The following is a 25,323-nucleotide window of genomic DNA, read 5'->3' as shown; positions in this document are numbered from 1 at the left end:
ATTATGGAAGTTATTTCTTTTGGTGATGTGAGTGACATATTGATGTTCCTAAAGCTGTTTGTAAAGGCTAGTTTCAGATATTCAAGGGCATTATTTACTGATCCTGACAATCCCATTCTATCAGTAATGGATATAAAGTACTAGTTAAAATAGATTTGCCACACTATGCCCATCGGTTACTAATGTGTTATCTACCCTTAGTGCTATTTGCTCCTGTTCCTTTCTGGTTCTACCAGTCTCCTCTTTCACTATATCCCATATTGTTTTTATTTTGTTCCCTGACATTGCTGTCTTCTTCTCGTAGTATATTTGTTTAGATGCCTGAATTACTTTTTTTAATATTTTACAGTATTCCTTGTATTTAGCTAAATCATCAGCATTGGGGCTATTCTTGGTCGACAGATACATTTTCCTTTTTGTCTTATAGGAAAACTTTATTCGTTGTGTTGTAAAGGAACTGAAAATATTGTGATTTAATCGCAGAGGTGCTGAAAAATTGTTCCAGTGACACACCATGCCTATGGAGTATTTATGTTAAGCAGAGAAGGCGAGTTTTAGATGGAACCGAAGATCTTTAAAACGGCGCTGCTCAACAATAGAGGTACGTGATTGTACTCTCTACTTTCCTTTCGTGGCCGCTAAAATTACTTCCGATTCGTTTTGCCGAGACATTCAGAACCTGCAATCTTCTTTTTCTTATAAAAACACTAGTCCGATGCAAAAGAAATACTCTTAGATTTAAATAATTGCCATTCTTTTACCCAGGCCACGGGGAATGATAGAACGTACGTGCCTCTACTCTGAATGTACGTTCGCAATCTCCGAGTGTGTTACGACGAAATTATTTCACAATGAAAATTTCTCATCAGACCGCAACCACTCGCACGCGAATGTACGTACCCTCTGAATGTATCTAGTCAGTCACGCGCGTTGTTCAAAAGCTTTACTTTTAATATTCAGTGGATTACATTTCCGAAATTAATTTTTGTTTATGCTGCAAATCGTATTTCACGCGAAGTATTTATTACGTAAGTTTCAGGCTCAATTTAATAATAAAAAAAAAAGATTCCGAATAATAGAAATAAAGAATAACAATCAAACAAATCAAACCTAAATAAACAGAAAGAGGAAACGTTACAGTGTGATCCATGGTTTTATTATAGACTTCTGTTTAATTTGAGTAACTTTTAGATGAAAACAGTTTTCAGACATGGTACTGACATTGTTCATGAATGTGTTATATTTTCATTCATGTCATGAGCACTATAAACATCTTTCCAGTTCATATCTTTGAGCAGTTTTCTAAAACACTCAATTTTTGGTTGATTGAATACTCTCCTGTATTCAGATTTAGCGGTCTTGATAATCTGCTTAGAATTTACATCTAAAACAAGGAGCTGCATGTCATGATCTGATAGTCCATTTATTACAGGTTTTATGACATGATTTTGTCCCTTTGATTTGTCTATAACAATGTTATCAATGGCTGTCCTTGAGGATTTAGTGATACTAGTTGGAAAGTTTACAGTGTGAGTTAGATTGAAAGACAACATTACTAACTGCAATAAATGTTTACTGGAAGATTGAATTAGAAAATCTGTATTAAAGTCACCAGCAATCAAAATTTCTTTGTTTCTTACTGTTAAATAACCCAAAAGAGCTTCTAGATGATTTATGAATAGATTATAATTTCCTGCAGGTGCTCGATAAATAGTTACTATTATATAGGATCTGTTATGGAACTCTACTTCTGTTGCACATGCTTCTAGATGCTGCTCTAAACAGAATTTATTAATGTCAATGTTCTTGAATTTATGGCAGTTTTTAATAAATATGGCAACTCCTCCTCCCTCCATATCTACTCTGCAGAAGTAGGAAGCTAGCTTAAATCCTGAAATGTCTAACATATCTATACCAGTGGTCACTTGATGTTCAGAGAGGCAGATTATGTCAATTTTGTTAGATGAATTCATTTCATCGATACAAATGAGTAGTTCATCAACTTTATTTCTGAGTCCCGGAATGTTCTGGTGTAATAAAGATAACTGATACTGTATACTAATGTGATTATAACTGCTTTGGTGAAGATGAACTGGCAGTTTCTGATTACTTTCTGTTAAACATTGTTTAAATGGAGACTGTATGCTAAAATCTGACTTCTGTTCATCTATTTTCTCAAACTGAGTCTGTCTGCCAATCTCTCTTAAAACTCGTTTTCTATCCCCCTTCCCTATCCGAAAAAATGCGTCCCTCTGACACCTGTGACCACTGGTATTTTACCACTTGTGACTGTGTCCCCCCTTAAGTTTTTTGCAACCCAGCCAGACAGTTTTCCCTTCCCTTTCCTATTGAGGTGAAGGCCATGCCTAGTGTAGTCCCTCCTATCAATAGCATCCACAGGAATCAAACCAATATGGGACCCTATATCCGTCCTAAGCAGCCACTCCAACTCCAAGTTCACCCTCCCTACAGAAGAGTTCAAATGAGCCCGATCATGGCGTCTCAACACAGACACAAATCCCACACTCGTATGCTTCGTTGCTGATGCTATCTTCACCAGGTCACTCTCTATGGAATATTTAGAGTCTCTGTCAATGCTGTTTCCCGGACCACCCACTATAACCACAGCATCCTCCTTCATGAAATCCTTGCATAGAGAACCTGTTACCTGACCCAGATCTGCACTAGGCTTGAAAAAGTTTGTGACCTGGTACTCTGGACCTAGATTTTCCTGCAGTAGTTGGCCAACACCTCTACCATGGGAACTACCTAACAACAGAACTTTCTTTCTCTTTACAAATTTCCCTACCTTTTTCAAGTCCTTGAAAGCTTGTTGTGCCCTTTCTACAGCTTCAGCTACATGAGGCTCATCTGATTCTGACTGAGGCAACAGGTCAAATCTATTTTCAAGATTTATCACAAAGCTGTCTGATGCTCTCCTTTGCCTGTTCCCCCTATTACCTGTTGCCACTTCCCACCTCTGTTCACCCTTGTCCCTCTTTAACCTGTCCAGATCCTCCCTTGCCCTGTCTAGGTCAGCTTGAAGAGCTGCAATTTTCCCTTCCTGTTCCAGTATTTTCCTATCTCTATTGCAGATTCTACAATACCACTGGTGAGCCTCATTTATGTCCCCATTTCCCACGCCACTACATTCGCCCCAATGAAAGAAACTACAACACCCAGCACACCATACCCCGGAACTAACGATCCTACGGCATGGCACACACTTCTCACTCATGGCAAAAACAGAAATCGTATAAACTTATTTAAGTACTGGCTAATACGTAAACAAAGGACTCTAGAAACTATTCAGGCAGATATAAATTATTTGAAAGCGTAATGAATAAAAAACACTGGTGATTACATATAAGTTTAAGTCACTGTTTACTTACGATAAGCGTGCGTGAAATTAAGCTTAAAGCCTGTGCTGTAGGCGCGAGAAGGAAAATAAACTTCTTACCCCGTTTAATCTTATTTAACACTTCACCAACACTTCCACTAATGTAACAACACTTAAAATATATTTATACCAACTGCAAACGTTTACCTATAAGTTTAATTCACTGCTTACTTACGATTCGCGCATGTGAAATTAGTCCTAGGATTCGTGCTACAGGCGTGAAAAGAAAAATACGCTTCTTACACCGTTTAATCTTATTTTATACTTCACTAACACTTCCACTAATTCAACAACACTTATATTATATTTATAACACCTGTAGACGTTTAAAAATAGCTTAATAACAACGCTTTTTATAATTATTTAGTGCAGCAAATTCTCGAAGAGTCCACGTCGGTGCAGTTGTACCAGTTTCAGTATGAAGATTAGCATCTCCAAAACGAAAGTAATGTCAGTGGGGAAGAGATATAAAGGGATTGAGTGCCAAATAGGAGGAACTAAGTTAGAATAGCTGGGCGGTTTCAAGTACTTAGGAGGCAGTTTCAAGTACTTAGGATGCATATTCTCACAGGATGGAAACATAGTGAAAGAACTGGAAGAGAGGTGTAGCAAAGCTAATGCAGTGAGTGCTCAGCTATGATCTACTCTCTTCTGCAAGAAGGAAGTCAGTACCAAGACTAAGTTATCTGTGCACCGTTCAATCTTTTGACCAACTTTGTTGTATGGGAGTGAAAGCTGGGTGGATTCAGGGTACCTTATCAATAAGGTTGAGGTTATGGATATGAAAGTAGCTAGGATGATTGCAGGTACTAGTAGATGGGAACAATGGCAGGAGGGTGTCCACAATGAGGAAATCAAAGAAAAACTGGGAATGAACTCTATAGATGTAGCAGTCAGGGCAAACAGGTTTAGATGGTGGGGTCATCTTTACATGCATGGGAGAAGCAAGGTTACCAAAGAGACTCATGGGTTCAGCAGTAGAGGGTAGGAGGAGTCGGGGCAGACCAAGGAGAAGGTACCTGGATTCGGTTAAGAATGATTTTGAAGTATTAGGCTTAACGTCAGAAGAGGCACCAATGTTACCACGGAATAGGGGATCATGGAGGAATTTTATAAGGGGGACTATGCTCCAGACTGAACGCTGAAAGGCATAATCAGTCTTAAATGATGATGATGATGATGATGATGATGATGATGACACTAAAATGTGCATATTTAAAGTGCATACTTAAAGGGCACATTCGTATGTCCAGATTCCCAATGAAGCACACCTCGACCAGATATTAAGCTTTTCAGTGTGGTTTTCGGGGTGTACATTTTCTTGGAGCAGCACTACTGTATTACACCATGTTTGGTTCTTTATTACAGCATGACGCTATACATTCTAGAAAATGAAAACATGCACTTGAAATGCAGCGAACAGTTGAAACTAGCCCACAGTATGGAATTAAACACTTCGTTTCAAATACATTGACTGCCTCTGAGGAAAAGGTTAACAAAAATCAAATTTCTTTAGCAAATAGACAAAAATAACATCATTGTTCTGCAAGGCGATTAATGCTTGACTGTCAAAAAGGTGGAAATAAAGTAAAATCTGAAACTAATGACATATTTCATTCAGCCTTCCATAATTATGTGAATGTGTTTTTATTCGCTTGATAGCTCCCGGCCACAGATATCCATTTTGTTTTCATTTAGCGTGAGAGTAAATGCAGGGGAAACAGCAAAATCAGTAAATGTAAACATGGGTCACATGGAGACTACCCACTATAACTCAGACTGCTCTGCACATCAACCCCGGAATTACGACATTTGCGAACAGAGTTAAAAAATCAAATTTTCAAAATAAGTTCATCTTGTAGCGCACATCTTTCTGAAAAGTCTGAAACATAAAACATATGTATTCGAGGAAATGTAAGACATATTATTTGGTCTTAAGTTTGCCAAAGTGCAGTGCCACGCCTCTTCATAAAGCATTTTTCTACCACGCGTCCAAAGTACATTCAGGAGAGTGGAAGTTGAAATGTATTGTGATGCCTCTCCTGCTCCCAGTCGGCCAGTTTGACAGCCTGCCCCTCTTTTTTTTTTTTTTTTTTTTTTTTAAAAAAAAAAACGAAATTAATAGCAGATGGGATTATTTGCAATTGAGAGAGGAACAACTTATTAGAAAATCTGAACTCTTTATTGCCTATTTGTTAATAACTTGCTGTTTTGTGTGACATAAAATTAAATATGGGATATATAAAACCAATACTGACAAGAGATAAGCAAGAAATTACACATTTCTTCAAACCTTAGCTCCTAGCATTTTTTCTCTCTAATGTTGCTGCAGCTTTCTGTGAAAGAATCTATTACCTCATCAAAGTTCGTCAAACACTTTGCTACATGAAAACTCTAATGTTGTTATCTAATACTGAAAAAGGCATTTTTATAACGTGACAGAATATAGTCCACCAAGTACCAATATCAAATGCCTATAAGGACTACTACAAGCAAAATGCTTTATGTTAGGAAATAGTTTCACATTTCATTCACACGCACCAGCTTCTCAAGCATGAGATCGAAAAGTAGTATTACGAAATTTTTATATAAATTTGGAATCGTCTCATTCTTCCATAATTTGTGTGATGTCCCCATTTCTTCACCTTACTCGTTTTAACAAACAGTCTTGTCATCACAAATTCTGTAGCTATTGCTGCCACTGTCAAAATTTGTTCGCCGTTTAACTTCACTAGCACTGTCAGAATCACAGGTTTAGTTATTCCGCGATTATTTTCCAGTTGCTGCTAGCTGGGGACCGTTCTATTGGTCCTTACTAGTGTAGCAATCTGGCCCAAAATTTTCTGTCAGAATTTAATTTTCTTGAATACACTGAGAAGATAATACGGAATCTTTCTCACTTGTTATTCCTGTCAGTCATTTATTCCCATTCTGGTAGTCTGAATCTATGGATTTCACTAGTAATTATAACAATGCTGATCATTTGCAAACCCAATCAACCACTTAATCAGACAGCAATTGGCACCCATCCTTTCGGCTTTACTCCCTCAGCTCCTATAGCCCTGTCCCCTTTTCATCTGCGGAAAGTTTACTTTGAGATGCAACGAGGATTCTCCTGACAGAGACATCACGTACACTATGCATGCACTCAAAAGTCAACTTATGATTCATTCAGAAATCAACTTAAAATGTGTTCAAAAATGTTAAAAAACCAACAGGCAAGTGTTTCAAAATCATATGAATAATCGATAGACAAATGTGCGCTGGTTGCTAGGCGCTTTGTGAAACAAGTTTTTTTACTCAAGAATATAAATATGGTGCCCCCTTTTCCCGGTAGCATCTAGCTGCTTGCTGCGACTGCTTGCACAGCCAACAGCCACCTTCCTGTAGCCAGAAGCGGGAGAATCTACAACTCAAACATGACTCAACTGCACATGTGACCGAGCGTAACTGCTAAAACAAATCAAATGTAAACAGTTGCAACTTGACACTCATTGGAAGCAATATGTTGTTATGAAGCACTGCTTAGTCTTCCTAAAGCCTTTGACACATTTTCAATTGGCAGACACTTGCATGAGCACTGTGTGTCGTTGTTGTATATGGCACATTTCCTTTGCAATTTGAAGTTATTTTTGTTTTTTCTCTCGTTTATGTTTTATTGTTTAAGTATTATTTTGCAGTAGCGGAATACAGTAATATCCTTTGTCAGAGTATCGGTTCTTACCAGTCAAAATTACATAAATTTAACTGAAAACTAAAACAATGAAAAATTCCGGGAATTCTAAAAATATCCCAGGTTTTTCCCAGTTTTCTCCCGGATGAAAAAAATTCCTGGGTTTTTCCGGGATTTCCCGGTTGTCCCGGGTCGTATACACCCTGAAAGAAGTAGTAGTACAAAGAGCATAAGTCATATAGTTTATTGTTTTGCTGAAACATTAGCTTTGGTAGCTGGTGTAATTTCCTATTTCCTTTCATTTTATGTGGCACTTGTTACTCCAGACACAGGTAAATTAAATCACTACACTGCACTACTAGCACAATTTCCCTACCTGTAAGATAGGATGTTGCACGCACATATTCTTTTCTTGGTGGATAATTTTTGTGGTGCACAGAGTGATTTATGATATATTGTTCTTGACCTGTGTCAAGCCATGACCTCTGTAGTACAAAATCTCTATTCTTGAGAGGAGCTGGGCAAGACACTGAAATAATAAAAGTAATAACAATCATAAAAACTCATGGCAGAAATCATCAGATACTAACTGGGCACTGGAAAGCACATTTTGGTGGCACCAAAATGCAATAAGCTATGCATTTCATAGTGATTCACAGATTATAAATGTAGGCTTCAATGTGGAAGTTGCAAGAAACAGCTAGTGTGTCATTCAGGAACACACTGAAAACTGAGGAAAAGTACAATTATTTAGCAACAGGTAAAATACATTCCAGTTAATGCAAACATAGATTCTGAAAACATACAAATAATTAAACAGATATTTAATTCAAATCTTATATAATAATGAAATAAACCATCAGCAGGTGCTACAACTTTATAAAATTTAATTTTTATTCAAGACTAACCACTTTTGGGCATCTACATGCACCTTCAAATAGCAAAATTCACACTTGCTAATCACCACCCATTATGTGCTGCTGTGTAGTGTGTGAAATATTTTTCTAGTTGATAGCACTTTCACTGCATATGAATGCAGATGCTGATTGAAAAGCTAAACATACAAGGTAAATATCTCTGTTAAATAAATATCTTGCATTGTTATCTTACATGTAGATGCTGATTAATGGTAGCTACTTACGGAACATATAAAACACCTATTATGTGTGTGTGTGTGTGTGTGTGTGTGTGTGTGTGTGTGTGTGTGTGTGTGCGCACGCTAATATATACCTATCCTTTTTTCCCCCTAAGGTAAGTCTTTCCGCTCCCGGGCTTGGAATGTCTCCTTACCCTCTCCCTTAAAATCCACATCCTTTCGTCTTTCTCTCTCCTTCCCTCTTTCCTGAAGAAGCAACCGTTGGTTGCGAAAGCCAGAAATTTTGTGTATGTGTTTGTGTGTTATTTTATTGTGTCTGTCTACCGGCACTTTCCCCCTTGGTAAGTCTTGGAGTCTTTGTTTTTAATATATTTTTCCCATGTGGAAGTTTCTTTCTATTTTAAAAACACCTATTATGTTATACAACACCATCGCTATCACAAATAGTTATAACTTTCACTTTCTGTTTTCTCCAGAAGGGTTGCAGGGACATTCTCTCCAATGTTTCAGCAGATACTTGGCAGTTTGCTTTAGTTGTACATAGATTGAGTTATTCGTAACTCATACTGCTCATTATATATTTCATACACCCCAGTGTCTATAGAAAACATCAATTTCTTTCTCATTGCAAATATTTTAAGTGCAGTTTTGTATGTTCCGTATTTATTAACAGTATTCTTTTGTGCCTCAGGATATGTCCTATCAATTGATCCCTTCTTTTAGTCAAACTGTTCCATAAATTTCCTCTTTCCTCAGTTCTATTTAGTACCTCTTAATTAGCTATTTGATGTGCACATCCAATCTTCTACATTCTTCTGTAGGACTACATTTCAAAACCTATTCTCTTCTTGTCTGAACTGCTCATCATGTAATTTCACTTCTGTAAAATACTACACTCTAGACAAATATTTCTACAAATTTATATTCAATATTAGCAAATTTCTCTTTGGCAAAAATGCTGTTCCTGCTAATGCAAGTCTGCATTTTATATCTTTTCTACTTGAGTTATCATGAGTTATTTTGCTAGCCAAATAGCAAAACTGACTATTAATTTTAGTGTTTTGATTTCTAGTTAATTCCTCCTGCACTACCTGGTTTAATTTGATTGCATCCCATTACCCTTGTTTTACTTTTGATGATGTTTATCGTACAAACCTCCTTCACGGTTATATCTATTATGGTCCCCTGCACTTTCAAGACCTTTGCTGCATATGACAGAACTACAATGTTGCTGGTAAATCACAAAGTTTTTATTTCTTCTACCAAAATTTAATTCCTTTTCCAAAGTTCTCCTTGTTGCTCAATATATAGACTGCATAACATTGAGGAGAGGGGTACAACCCGTCACCCTCCCTTCTAAACCACTAGTTCCCTTTCATCTCCTTCAACTCTGGCCTGGTTTCTCTACAAGATGTAAATAACCTATTGCCCCTGTATTATGCACTTACTATCTTCTGTTTAGACCACTCGACACTGTCAACAGTTTTCTCCAAATGTACAAGTGCTATAAATGTAAGTTTGCCTTTCTGTAATCTATCTCCTAATATAAGACACAGGGTCACTACTGCTGATCTTTGCCAAAGTCAGTATTTACACTACGGCCGATCTTCCCCAAAGTCAGTGTTTACAAGCTTTTCTATTCTTCAGAAAATAATTCATGTCAGTATATCTTGTTTCAACTTAGGTCTTTCAGTGCTCTGTCAAATTCTTCTTTTAGTATCATATTTCCTTTCTCATCAAACTTTACTTCCTCCTCCATTTCCATAATATTGCCTTCAGGTTCATTTTCCCTGTATAGCCCTTCTCTATATTCCTTCCACCTTTCAGATTTCCCTTCTCTGCTTTGTGCTGGCTTGCCTCCTGTGCTTTTTGTATTCATATAGATGCTTCGTCTTTCTCCAAAGACCCCTCTATTTTCCTATAGGCAGCATCAGTCTTTACCCTAGTCATACATGCTTCTACAGCCTTGCATTTGTCCTCAACCCATTCCTGCTTTGTAATTTTGCACTTCCTGTCAATCTCCTTTTTTCAAGCATCTGTATTAAATTTTGCCTGCTTCATTTTCTCCTTAGGTCAACTGAACTGAATGTCTCCTGTGCTATCCATGCATTTTTACCTATTTGATCCTCTGCTGGCTTCACAATTTCAACTCTCAAAGTTATCCATTTGTCTTCTACTGTATTCCTTTCTCATTTTCAGTTAATAATTGCCTAATGCTTCCTCTAAACACACTGGTTCTTTCAATTAATCAAGGTCCCATCTTCAATTTCCTACCTATTTGCAATCTCTTCAGTTTCCTTAGCAGGTCATAACCAATAAATTATGTTCAGAGAGTACATCTGCCCCTGGAAATGTCTTGCAGGTTAAAATAAGGTTTCAAAGTCTCTGTCTAAGCATTATTATGTAAGGCAGTGCCTCTTCAGTTTGTACAGCCTTTTTACACAAATCACAAACCAAGTGCTAACAATGATTAAATTATGCTCTGCACAAAATTCTACCACATCGCTTCACATTCCATGCATTTCCTGCAGTCCATGTTCTGTAACTATTTTTTCCTTCTCTTCCTTTTTCTACCATCGAAATCCAACCCCTTATCATAATTTAACTTTTATTTCCCTTAACTGAATAATTTCTTTTATTTCATCAAACATTCTTTCAAACCCCTTTGTCAGCTGTGGAGCTAGTTGGCATATAAACTTTCACTACTGTAGTGGGTGTTGGCCTTGTGTCTATTTTGGTTACAATAATGCATTCACTATACTGTTCTTAGTAGATTACTAGATTACCCACATTCCCATTTTCTTTTTCATTATTAGACCTACTCCTGCATTAACACTATTTGATTTTGTATTTTTAACCCTGTACTCATCATACCAGAAGTCCTTTCTTTTTTCTACCCCCCGCCCCCACCTTACCTGATTAAGAGGTTTTGGGTGCTTGTTTTGTTTTCATTGATGATGGTATTCTTCTGAGCAGATGCCATATGAAAATGCAAATGGGGAAGTATTTTAGCTCTGCAGTATTTTATCTGACAGTATGCCTTCAGCATTAAACCAAACAACAGAAATCCATATTCTTGGGAAGAGCAGCTACCCTAGTTTCCCACTGCTCTTAGCAGCATGCAGTATCAGAGCAGCAAGGCCATGTTGGCTCATGTTACAATGCCAGATCAGCAAATGATTCAGACTGTTGGCCCTGCAGCCTACTGACAAGGCTGATACCCCTCTGCTGCCATGCTTCTTCAAGAACCATCTGTTTGTCTTGGCACTCCCCAGATGCAAATCCATTGTGTTTGCATCAATATAGTGGCTGAGGCATGCAAATCACCCCACCATGGCAAAGTCCATGCTTCATGGGAAAGGGGCATGGGCTACACATAATACAGAAATGGAACAGGAAGGGGGCAAGTTATAGCAGCACTCAATGCAGAGTATGGATGTAAGATGCTGCTCTACAATGCTGCAGGTAGCAGATAATACGAGGGCTGCTATATATATTTCTGGCCTAGGCAACACTAAGTGTTGCCAGGTGCAATCTGACATTTCCATTGGAAAGTTTGACATTTTTTAGCATAAATGTACTCAGAACTTTTTGACTTACGACAATTTTTTTTTTCTTTTACAGGGACTTGAAGAAATCAATTTGGCACAAAAATGGAATTAACTCGTGAACATTTTCGTGCGATCATTTTTCACAACTTTCGACGTGGATTATCACGACAAGAGTGCATCGATGAACTTAAATCTTTGTATGGCGACGAAGCACCATCCTATAGCACTGTGAAAAACTGGTACAACGAATTCAATCGTGGCCGACGCTCGCTCAAAGACGAATTCCGTGAAGGTCGTCCAAAAACAGCCGTTGTGCCAGAAAACATCGATGCCGTACGTGAACTGATAATGCAAGACTGTCATGTGACATACCGTGAGATAGAGACATGCCTAGGCATTTCTCCCACCAGCATACATTCGATATTGCATGAACACCTGGCCATAAAAAAGGTTTGTTCTCGTTGGATCCCGCACAATTTGACAATCGCTCAAAAGAAAGCTCGTGTGGATTGGTGTAAAGAAATGCTGAAAAAATACGATCGCGGTGCTTCAAAAGACGTTTATAAGATCGTCACAGGTGACGAATCATGGATCTATGCGTATGAGCCCGAAACAAAACAGCAATCGACCGTGTGGGTCTTCCAAGACGAGCCAAATCCAACGAAAGTTGTTCGTGGAAGAAGCACTTCGAAGCAAATGGTCGCCTGTTTCTTCGGCAAAACTGGTCATGTAGCGACTGTTCCGCTTGAGCAACGTAGGACGGTCAATTCTGAGTGGTACACCACCATTTGTTTGCCTGAAGTTTTCGGAGAAATTCGAAAAATGAACAAGAGAAGACGAATCATTGTGCACCATGACAATGCGAGCTGTCACACATCAGCTCAAACCAGCGCCTTTTTGACCGGCCAAAACGTCGAAGTGATGGGTCATCCGCCGTACAGCCTTGACTTGGCACCCAATGACTTCTTTTTATTCCCACACATCAAGAAAAAAATGCGTGGTCAACGATTTTCGTCGCCAGAAGATGCTGTTGCAGCATTCAAAACCATGTTTTGGAGGTGTCTCAATCGGAGTGGAAAAAGTGCTTCGAAAATTGGTTTGAGCGCATGCAAAAGTGTATAAATCTTGATGGAGAATATTTTGAAAAACAATAAACCATTTTCGTTGATAAATATTCGTATTTTCATTATTAGGCCAGAAATATATATAGCAGCCTCGTATCCACTTGTTTTTATTTACAATAAAGTTTACAGTAACATTAACTTCCTAGAAGCAGTTAGCAGTATATTACGATGTACTTCCTAGGAACTGCATGTCTACTGATTTTCATTACTCTACTTTGTGTCATCACATGATTAGAGACTGTCTAGTTTTATTCTGATTAGAAAATTTGTTAAAATCAAGTACACTGTTTCCATTGTTGGCAGAGTGTGGACAGTTAAAAAAAAAAAAAAATCTCTCACAGCACAGCAGCGGATGACACACCTCTGAGCCACCCACTTCCTAAAAGATGCTTAAGTGTGCCTGTCAGCACTAGGATCAAACCTACATGGTGGCAACTGCATCAAACTAAAGAGCAGTGCCTGCCATTAAGTACGTAACAAAATTGTAGGATGGGTGGAAATTGACCCAAACTTTCAATAAAAAAAGTAGGAAATAGCGTTAGTAATGTTCATTTTTCCTTCAAAAGACAGAAGCAGAGATAAAGCTAAACAAGAACTTATTGAAGAGATCAGGACAAATTTATACTTACTTGCATAATATCCAACATCATTATTGGGATTCAGGTAACCAATATCATGAGATTCGATCATATTCAAATCCCAGATTCTTCTATAATCAGGATCATGCAACACATCATACAAGTCAAGAGGAACTACATCAGCAAAAGTTGTCCACACCTTCAAAAATAAATACATAAAATAAAACAACTTTCAAGATGATGTACATGAGTTATGAGACAGTAGAAGAATTATCTCACTATGTTTTCTCATTCCCATTTCTCTCCTCACTATTGTTTTTCCTGTGTGCCGACTTGTACTTCCACCTGTTTTATAAGTTAAGTAAAGTCACACCCCTCTGTCCTAATCCACTCACTCATTCATAGTCACACAATGAGTTATATTTTATTTACAATCATATGTTTTAAAATGTATTATCAAACTGCAATATCAAGAAAGTCTGAAACAATAGAGCAAGACACTGTGCAGGGCTGATCATGCACTGAAAGTAGATGAGCCAACCACCCTGTGACTACACTAATTAAATATATATGTACATTATTAGACAATGGAAAATCCAGGATGGAATGTAACAATATTATGAAAAGGAAAGTTGCTACTCAGCATACTGCGGTGATGTTGAGTCGCAGACAGGCACAACAAAAAGACTGTCACAAATAAGCTTTCGCCCAAAGAGAGAGAGAGAGAGAGAGAGAGAGAGAGAGAGAGAGAGAGAGAGAGAGAGAGAGAGAGAGAGAGAGTGTCTCATGGACTACAGCATTCAAAAGTGTAGACCAGGATGTACAATAATCTCACATGCATACACTTGTACTGGCTACATATGTAAGGTTGCTACCCAAAATTTCTATGTTCCCCTTAACCCAGCTTCCTTCTCTTGGCAATACAGACTGCATATTCTGAATTAGTTTTTCAGCCATGAACATACACAGAATAATTTCATGCATACATGAAGAATAAAGCAGATAGGGAGAAACACTATCAACATTTTATTCAGGTGATTGAATAAAATATGGACGCTGCCCACGGTTACTGCAAGAAGCTTGTGGAAGGAAGAGAGAATGGGGCCAGACAACAGCAATTGCAACAGGTCTAATCTGCTGATGCAGTAAAAACCTGCTTCACAGTACTGAGCAGTTACCTCGGACCTGAGGCATCTACATGGCTACTCTGCAGATCACACTTAAGTGACTGGCAGAGGGTTCATTGAACCATCTTCACACTAATCCTCTATTATTCCAATCTCAAACAGCACACTGAAAAAAAGAGAATTTATATCTTTCTATGCAAGCTCTGACTTACCTTATTTTAATACGATGATCGTTTCTCCCTATGTAGGTCAGTGTCAACAAAATGTTTTCCCATTCGGAGGAGCAAGCTGGTAATTGAAGTTTCGTGAGAAGATCCCTCCACAACTAAAAATGTCTTTGCTTTAATGATTTCCATCCCAAATCCTGTATCACGTCTGTGATACTATCGCCTCTATTTCTCTACAATACAAGTGCGCTGCCCCCTTCTTTGAACTTTCTCAATGTATTCCGTTAATCCTATCAGTTAAGAATCCCACACTGCATAGCAATACTCCAAAAGACGACGGACAAGTGTAGTGCAGGCAATCTCTTTAGTAGATCTGTTGCATATCCTGTGTATTCTGTCAATAAAATGCAGTCTTTGATTTGCCTTCCCCACAACATTTTCTGTGTGTTCTCTCCATAATTGTAATTCCTTGGTATTTAGTTGAATTTACAGACTTTAGAGTCGACTGACTTATGATGTAACTGAAGTTTAACAGATTTCTTTTAGCACTCACATGGATGAAGGCACACCTTTCATTATGTAGGGTCGACTGCCAATTTCTGCACCATACAGATATCTTTACCTAAATCATTTTGCAATTTGTTTTGATGTTCTGATCACTTTACTAGACAATAAATGCCAGCATCATTTGCAAGCAACCTAAATCGGTTATAAAGATAAGAAACAGCAGAGGGCCTATAACACTACCTTGAGGAATGTCAGAAATTACTTCTGGTTTACTCAATGAACTTCAGGAATGAGCTGTGACCCCTCTGACAGGAAACTATGAATCCAGTCACATAACTGAGACAGTATTCCATCAGCATCCAATTTGATTACAAGCTGCTTGTGAGGTACAATGTCAAAAATCTTCTGGAAATCTACAAATATGGAATCAAATTGAAAACCTTTTTCGAGAGCACTCAACACAAGGGCTAGTTGTGTTTCACAACATTTTCTAAATCCACGTTGACTACGTGGTAATACTCTGCTCTTTCTAAGGTAATTCATAATGTACAAACATATTGTGTGTTCCAAAATCTTCCAAAATATCAGTGTTAACGATATCAGCCTATAATTTAGTGGATTACTCCTATTGCCTTTCGTGAATATTGATGTGATCTGTGCAACTTCCCAGTCTTTGGGTACAGATCTTCAATCGACCAAGTGGTTGTATGTAAGTGTTAAGTATGGAGCAATTGCAACAGTATAGTCTGAGAGGAATCTAACTGGTATGTAATATGGACCAGAAGACAATTTTATTAATGGTTTAAATTGCTATACTACTTCAAGAATATCTACTCCTAAGTTATTCATGTAATGCCACCAGTGTAGATAGAGGCTGAGCTTCCTTAGGATCAGTGCCCTGATTACCAAACGGTTAAGTCAGAACACTGTTATAAGTTACATGATAGAAATCACTATTCTGGCACAAGAGTGGCCAGCAAAATATACACAGCCCATCAGCCACCACCTAAAAGGAGAGATTTACACCAGCCTACAAGGCGACAAGGTGACAAAGTCTTCAAACTGTTGCCACCAGATTCTATTTCTACTAGCAGCAGGCCTACCAACTGCATTAAATCCAATGCTGATGAGTTAGCACCTGCCGACAAATGGGTCTCCTGTGAGCCAACAATCTGATGCTACCAGCCTCCTTCCTCAGCAGCCTACAGTTCGGACCCAGGGTAGTGCAGCTGCTCACTCGTCTTGCCTGTCATTTGTCTGTCAACACACACTGACACCTCTCACTGCTGCTTCCATGTGCAGGCATTGCAGCTGAAACATATCTTCCTCACACTGGGGGGTTTGCAGGATTCCGAGCACTTCACCATGCTATAATCTGGGGCCATCAAGCTGGCTTCTCCCTGCACAGTGAGTTGCTACAGCAGCAAGGTTAGCACCTTGCTGCAGCTGGTGATGAAGGTGCACTTGAAATGTTTTTCTTGCAGATTTAAGGTTTTATGTAGCTGCTGGCTTACTACTTGTAAATGAAGCTGAGTCAGAACACTTCATGAGATCTGTCACCCAACATAAACTCTGACATATTTAGCCTACCTTTTTCTTTTAATCAGCTTGCTGTAATTGATAATCTTGAAGTAGTCTTGCTAATCAGTTCCTCTGAAATCCCTTATGTGGCCGAGGAAAGACTTGACCTGTTCACATTCTGCAGCTAATATTGGAACAAAAGATGGTAACTTCTACTCATATCACAAAAAGGTAAATCCACTATTTTCCTTGTACAAACACACATTTCCTTGAATGGGTGTACAGATTATTAAAGTGACTAGTGAATAACAGTAAAACACAACTTTTATATGACATACACCTCTAAGGCTCAACATAACAATCCAGATTACAATATATTTCATTTGCTATACAACCATCTTGTCTTTTGTTTCCATTCTTGGTGGGTGTGGTTGTTCTTTGACAGTCAAGCAACCGCCAAGCCGCAATGCCAAAATGAAAAAGGCCCTGCCCCTGGCAGGTGAAGCCATTTATTTGTTGTTACATCTTGCCATTTTCTCATATTCCACACCTTGCATTTCATGTCTGCTCATATGAAAACAAACACCCCCATACAGTATATATTCTGCGATTAACTCCCTACTTAATACTATTCTACCATGATCATCTTTCCTTGTACTACATAAGGAGTGCAAAATGTCGTTTGCCTGAAACAGCATGTAACACTTCATATTCCCCCACTTAAAGGAAAGATGACGACCTCTCATAGTCTCAAAAAAAGATTTGATTTCTCATGTACATACAACTGTAAACAACCAAATTACTTAAAAACACTTGATTTTATTTCCTTCTTTCAAAAGGAATAAAACTTCATTTTTAATAATACATCTTTCCAATTTTGTTGTTTCATTTCAGGTAAATTGTGCAAAACAGTGTTAGTCTATTTTGTGTATCTCCATCTTTTTTACTTCACATTCTGTCTGATGCAAGAAACTGTCCTGTAATGACCAGTCTTTCCACATAGTAAGATATTATATGTCTATCACATCAGCTTGCTTGTGGTTTTTTATATTTATTTATTTATTTATTCAACAATGCATTGTCTTCAAGCCAGTACATTTAAGGGTTTCTCGTTTACTTCTTGTATATGTACATAGTTAGTTACCTGCCACTATTTCTCACATTATTAGTACCTGAGGAGTTGGTTGTTGGATACATGGATAATATTTGATTTCTAGAGTCAAAAGTTTTGGAAGAAATGGTGTGGCAGTGATGGCGAATAAGAATGTACAAAGCTGTATTGAAAGTGTGATATATATATATCAGACAGGATCATAATCTCGAACCTGAGATTCTAAAAAGAAACACTAAAAGTTATCGAGATTTATGCACCTTAAGTGGGATGTAGTGAAGAAAAGAAGATGGACTTTGAAAATGAGTTAGAGAACCATATAGAGAGTGCTAATACAGTGATGGGAGATTTTAATGCACAGGTAGGCAAAGACAGAAAGGGATTTGAGCAAGTGTTGGGATGTTTTGGATATGGAGGCAGAAATGAAGAAGGGGAAAGACTCCTGGATTTGTGCCACAGGAATGGAATGAAAATAGCAAACAGCTGGTTTATGAAGAGAGAAAGTCATGTTATCACTAGATACAGTTTGGATGGAAGAACCAAGAGTTTAATTGATTATATTCTAGTAGATAGGGAATAGGGAGAGAAAGTAACAAATGTGAAAGTAATTCGAAGTGTGAGTGCAGATGGAGACCGTAGATTACTGGTGGGACAATTGAAAATGAATCAGTGTGTGAAAATAGAAAACACAAGAAAGTGATGAGGATGTGGGATTGGAAACTGAAGGCGAGTGAAAGTGCTGAGAAATATATAGAATTAATCACACAAAAATTTACAAAAGAAGTTTTCTGCGATGTAGGAAATGAATGGAGTTTATTCAAAGAACCTTTAGCCGAAGTAGCACAAAAAGTATGTGGTAGAACATTTGGAAAGGAAAAAGTAAGACAGATAAGTTGGTGGGATGATACCACAATCCAAGCAGTTAGAAGAAAAAAATGGAGCATGGAGAAATGGTGGAAAACCAAAAATGACGAAGACTGTAAAAGATATATAGAGGAAAAGATGTGCAAAGAAATAGTGGAAACAGCAAAGAAAAAGGCATGTGAAGAGTTTACGAAAAAACTTGAGGAAGATGTGAACAGCAACAAGAAAATGTTCTATAAAATGATGAAAAATAAAAGGAAAGCTTCTGAAGTACCGGTAATGATGGAAATAGAGGATGGTACTGTGATTGAAGATCCAGGAAATATAAAATATCTCTGGAGAGAACATTTTAAGAAACTGTTAAACACTGAGGAGCATTTACACTAGAAACAACAAATAATGGAGAAACAGAGAGAAGTTGGGAAGTAGAATTAGGACAAATTACACAGGAATAAATGGAAATAGCTGTGAAGAAGATGAATGGGGGGAAAGCCCCAGGACCTAACGAAGTATCAGTGGACATGATAAGAGCAGCAGGTCTAGTGGGAATGCAGTGGCTGTATCAAGTGTGTGGAGAAATAGTGCAATAGCTGATGGTTGGAGGAGAGGAGACATTGTTCCCATCTTCAAAAAAGGCAATAAAAGACTTTGTAAAAACTCCAGAGGAATAACCCTTATGAGTCATACAGCCAAGATTTTTTAAAGAATTTTACTAAAAGATAGAGAAAAGTGAAAAGATAGAGAAGGAGCTGAGTGAAGAACAGCATGGCTTTAGGAAAGGAAGAAGAATGATCAACCTGACATTGTCCATCCGTCAACTGATGGATAAAAGTTGAGAGTATAACAAAAGGGTGATAATGGTTTTACAGACATAGAAAATGCATATGACTCAGTTGACAGGGAAAAACTCTGGGAAGAAATGAAGAAGATGGACACATTAACGTAATAAAGACAATGTACAGAGGACACAATTGTACAATTAGAACACCACTGGGGAACTCCGAATACTTCAAAATAAGACAAGGACTTGAATAAGGAAGTATTCTATCTCCTGCACTTTTTAATGTTGTGATGGAGGGAATGAATAGGGCAGTTAAAGATATAGTAAAAGATAAAGACAAAAAGAAGATTTTTTGCAGATAATGTGGTAATATTTAGGGATTGAAATATCTAGTGATGGAAGAATAAACCAAAAAAATTAATAGGAGGTTACAGAAGGGAGGCAATTTCTACCAAACAATAAAACACCTGATTTGGAATAAGGAAGTTTCAGAAAAAACAAAACTCCTTAAGTATAAGAGTTATTACTTCCCTATTGTCACCGATGGAGGAGGAACATGGGCAATGACCAAAAGGGACTGGAGCAGACTGCAAGCAGGGGAAATGAAATTTCTCTGAGCAGTTAAGGGGAAAAAAAGAATGGACAGAGTAAGGAATGTAGATATTAGAAAGGACCTTAAACAAGAAAGTATGACAGGAGAAATTGAAAAAAAAGAGATTAAGATGGTATGGGCATGTAAAGAGGATACATGGGTAGAGACTTCCCAAAATTATGGAAGAACTAAAGATGGATGAAAAAAGACCTAGACGGCACCCAAGAACATGGTTGAAAACAGGAGTGAGAATATCTGTGGAAAGCAGAGGTGTGACCTGGCAGCATAAGGACGAAGAAAAGTGGTGGGAGGACTGAGGCAAATGGAGAGGACTCGTCAGCACCCAGACCTGGCAGTAGCTGGAGTGGGAGTCTACCTATATTATGTAAAGGTCATTCTTCCCACTGATTCACCTGACCGAGGTACAGGCATTCCTCCTATGGATCCGCCTACGCTTTTCCTCTCCCATGCCTCATCCACTACTTGTGTATGCACCATTTTAACTTCATCAGTAAACAGTTACTAGCGCCCTTTTGTCTATCTTTCCCTCCTCTAAATAGTAAGTTTCTCCTGTAATTGCTTTCTGCTAACATTACTTCATTGTTCTCTATTTAAATATCTTAAACCCTCTCTTCTACCTGCTTTTTTCTTCCTAGTCTTGTTTATAAAACACAAAATCACTATGTACACATACTTATACTTATGTATACTGATAAACTGCTGTTGGCTTCTGTCTCAGATTTTTCCGCAGATATTTGTCTGATGATTTTTCTGATGTTTTGCCAGTATGAATGGCTGCAACAGTCAACCATTGCAGGTAGCAAGAGGAGAACAGCACTGCAAATGACCGCGGAGAAGCCCTTGGACACTGGTGCGCCAAGTACATACAGTCTATGGACACGAGCTCAGCTCCAGTCCACCACCAGAAAACGAAGGTGAAGCTTTTACAATGTCAGCCACTCATGATGCCAAAACATCAGAAAAATCCTCAGCCAAATGTCAGCCAAAGAACCTGAGACAGAAGCCAAAAGACAGTTTGTCCACAAGTTGCCACGAAAGCCTTAGCAATCTTGCTTCTACTGATTGAAACTTACAGCTAATCAGCTACACCTTTCCTTTCTTATAATTACTAGATTTATAATCGAAAAGATTTTATTCCAGGTATTTCTTATCAACATTCTAGGATAAAGTTAGCACTTCATCTCCTGTACTTAAAATTCATTCCTTATGGATCTACTTCTTGTTGAACACCAGTTATCAAACCTTCTTGTTCTCTTCTTAACTCTAAGATCTTGTGTCTTAGTCGGCTACATATGTTAGCACACCATTGGTTTGCCCTGCCTTCCATCTAGTATCTGGACTCTTTTCCCCTACAACATGTGGCTTGACTAACATGTGTCACTTACCTTAAAAAAAAAATTAAATTAAATTTAAAAAAAATTATGATATATCCTATTAGTCCGTTGTCATTGTTACACATGAAATACCCATCAATGCAATCCTACTGTTGTACATTGTAAATTCCACTATGTTGTTGTTGTGGTCTTCAGTCCTGAGATTGGTTTGATGCAGCTCTCCATGCTACTCTATCCTGTGCAAGCTTCTTCATCTCCCAATACGTACTGCAGCCTACATCCTTCAGAATCTGTTTAGTGTATTCATCTCTTGGTCTCCCTCTACGATTTTTACCCTCCACGCTGCCCTCCAATACTAAACAGGTGATCCCTTGATGCCTCAGAACATGTCGTACCAACCGATCCCTTCTTCTAGTCAAGTTGTGCCACAAACTCCTCTTCTCCCCAATCCTATTCAATACTTCCTCATTAGTTACGTGATCTACCCATCTAATCTTCAGCATTCTTCTGTAACACCACATTTCAAAGACTTCTATTCTCTTCTTGTCCAAACTATTTATCGTCCATATTTCACTTCCATACATGGCTACACTCCATACAAATACTTTCAGAAACGACATCCTGACACTTAAATCTATACTCGATGTTAACAAATTTCTCTTCTTCAGAAACGCTTTACTTGCCATTGCCAGTCTACATTTTATATCCTCTCTACTTCGACCATGATCAGTTATTTTGCTCCCCAAATAGCAAAACTCCTTTACTACTTTAAGTGTCTCATTTCCTAATCTAATTCCCTCAGCATCGCTCGACTTAATTCGACTACATTCCATTATCCTCCTTTTACTTTTGTTCATGTTCATCTTATATCCTCCCTTCAAGACACTGTCCATTCCGTTCAACTGCTCTTCCAAGTCCTTTGCTGTCTCTGACAGAATTATAATGTCATTGGCAAACCTCAAAGTTTTTTTGTCTTCTCCATGGATTTTAATACCTACTCCGAATTTTTCCTTTTGTTTCCTTTACTGCTTGCTCAATATACAGATTGAATAACATTGGGGAGAGGCTACAACTCTCTCTCAGTCCCTTCCCAACCACTGCTTCCCTTTCATGTCCCACGACTCTTGTAACTGCCATCTGGTTTCTGTACAAATTGTAAATAGCCTTTCGCTCCCTGTATTTTACCCCTGCCACCTTCAGAATTTGAAAGAGATTATTCCAGTCAACATTGTTAAAATCTTTCTCCAAGTCTACAAATACTAGAAACGTAGGTTTGCCTTTTCTTAATCTAGCTTCTAAGATAAGTCGTAGGGTCAGTATTGCCTCAAGTGTTCCCATATTTCTACGGAATCCAAACTGATTTTCCCCGAGGTCGGCTTCTACCAGTTTTTCCATTCGTCTGTACAGAATTCGCGTTAGTATTTTGCAGCAGTCACTTATTAAACTGATAGTTCGGTAATTTTCACATCTGTCAATGCCTGCTTTGTTTGGGTTTGGAATTATATTCTTCTTGAAGTCTGAGGGTATTTCGCCTGTCTCATACATTTTGCTCACCAGATGGTAGAGTTTTGTCATGACTGGCTCTCCCAAGGCTGTCAGTAGTTCTAATGGAATGTTATCTACTCCGGGGCCTTGTTCTGACTCAGGTCTTTCAGTGCTCTGTCAAACTCTTCACGCAGTATCATATCTCCCATTTCATCTTCATCTACATCCTCTTCCACTTCCATAATATTGTCCTCAAGTACATCGCCCTAGTATAGACCCTCTATATACTCCTTCCACCTTTCTGCTTTCCCTTCTTTGCTTAGAACTGGGTTTCCATATGAGCACTTGATATTCATACAAGTGGCTCTCTTTTCTCCAAAGGTCTCTTTAATTTTCCTGTAGGCAGTATCTATCTTACTCCTCATGAGATAAGCCTCTACATCCTTACATTTGTCCTCTAGCCATGCCTGCTTAGCCATTTTGCACTTCCTGTCGATCTCATTTTTGAGACGTTTCTATTCCTTTTTGCCTGCTTCATTTACTGCATTTTTATATTTTCTCCTTTCATCAATTAAATTCAGTATTTATTCTGTCACCCAAGGACTTCTAATAGCCCTAGTATTTTTACCTACTTGATCCTCAGCTGCCTTCACCACTTCATCCCTCAAAGCTATCCATTCTTCTTCTACTGTATTTCTTTCCCCCATTCCTGTCAATTGTTCCCTTATGCTCTCCCTGAAACTGTGTACAATCCCTGGTTCTTTCAGTTTAACCAGGTCCCATCTCCTTAATTTCCCACCTTTTTGCAGTTTCTTCAGTTTTAATCTACAGGTCATAGCCAATAGATTGTGGTCAGAGTCCACATCTGCCCCTGGAAATGTCTTACAATTTAAAACCTGGTTCCTAAATCTCTGTCTTGCCATTATATAATCTATCTGAAACCTGTCAGTATCTCCAGGCTTCTTCCATGTATACAACCTCCTTTTATGATTCTTGAACCAAGTGTTAGCTATGATTAAGTTTTGCTCTGTGCAAAATTCAACCAGGCGGCTTCCTCTTTCATTTCTTACCCCCAATCCATATTCACCTACTTCGTTTCCTTCTCTTCCTTTTCCTACTATCGAATTCCAGTCACCCATGACTATTAAATTTTTCGTCTCCCTTCACTATCTGAATAATTTCTTTTATCTCATCATACATTTCTTCAATTTCTTCGTTATCTACAGAGCTAGTTGGCATATAGACTTGTACTACTGTTGTAGGTGTGGGATTTGTGTCTATCTTGGCCACAATAATGCTTTCATTGTGTTGTTTGTAGTATCTTACCCGAACTACTAGTTTTTTATTCATTATGAAACCTACTCATGCATTGCCCCTATTTGATTTTGTATTTATTCCACTATATAGACTGTAAAAAGAAGAACCTACAATAGCAACTTTGCATACGGTAATAGGGAAGACAGATTTGGTACTTCTAACAGAGAAGTAAGAAAAGGAAAGAGAAAGACGTGTGTTAGGATGAAAGAAGATAGTACCCTATAGATGGATTCCCTTACCACCCCACACCCAGGGACCAATCAGCTATGGTTCTTCAACATGGTGCCAGAGGGAGAAGTTGTTCGGCATTCCCTACATAATAGACTAGCCACAGCTTCATCATCACAGTCACACAAAAATTGATCCTAACAAATCCCTATGAAATGTAATGGAATAGGCAAATATTTTCACATAAGCCATCGTCAATAGTCAGTATTTCTGTAGTCAGTCTATTCAGTGATCAATACTCAATAGACATGGTATCATTACCCATGATTATCCTCCCCCAATAAAAAAAAAATTACAAACCCAACCAATCTATTCTTCATTCTTTATCTTCAAAGAATTGTACAAAACCAATAATTTCTTATTCTAAATTCGAGAATATTTAGCTTACTATAGCTTATGTGAAGACGTTGTGAGTTTAAGCATTTCTCTGCAAGTGTCATAGTGCTATAAATTCCTCCACTTTCTATTACTGTCATACGATAAAAGAGCTAATATTGTTTTTATTCTTGGCTTTTCATGTATTACATGTACATAACATATCTTCAAAATTTTCCTTGAAATGTTTATTTATAGTTCCCATGGTTATCTTTGTAAACACACTGCAGCAATTATAATTGAATTAACATTAGATGCTACGTGTAAAGATGTTGGTGTCGTATTTTTTAATTCTGGTCCAGGAAGATGTGGGAGTAGAAGGTATAACTTTAATAAAAGATAATAGAATAGTAAAAGAAGATAGAAATTGTCACCAAGAAAACTAAGATAGAAATACGGAAACAATTTAACTCTGACAGCCAGTGTTTGTCAATCCACCAAATTTGCAGAGGGCTTGAACTCTCCTGGGGC

General features: G+C 38.1%; 1 protein-coding gene across 8 annotated transcripts in view; it reads right to left on the bottom strand.

Annotated features, from left to right (window-relative positions):
• The window catches only part of LOC126278989 (START domain-containing protein 10-like), a 115,432-nt gene that overhangs the window by 34,382 nt on the left and 55,727 nt on the right, over positions 1–25,323 (bottom strand). For all 8 annotated transcript variants that reach the window (XM_049979296.1, XM_049979301.1, XM_049979295.1 and 5 more), the window contains 2 exons: positions 13,474–13,621; positions 7,450–7,602 (listed from right to left, as the gene is read on the bottom strand). In XM_049979296.1, coding sequence (XP_049835253.1) covers positions 7,450–7,602; positions 13,474–13,621 — 301 coding nt within the window. The remainder of the gene's footprint in view (positions 1–7,449; positions 7,603–13,473; positions 13,622–25,323) is intronic.

This window comes from Schistocerca gregaria, chromosome 6 (genome assembly GCF_023897955.1).
Source record: "Schistocerca gregaria isolate iqSchGreg1 chromosome 6, iqSchGreg1.2, whole genome shotgun sequence".
NCBI lineage: Eukaryota > Metazoa > Arthropoda > Insecta > Orthoptera > Acrididae > Schistocerca > Schistocerca gregaria.
This window is presented reverse-complemented; position numbering and strand designations above follow the sequence as displayed.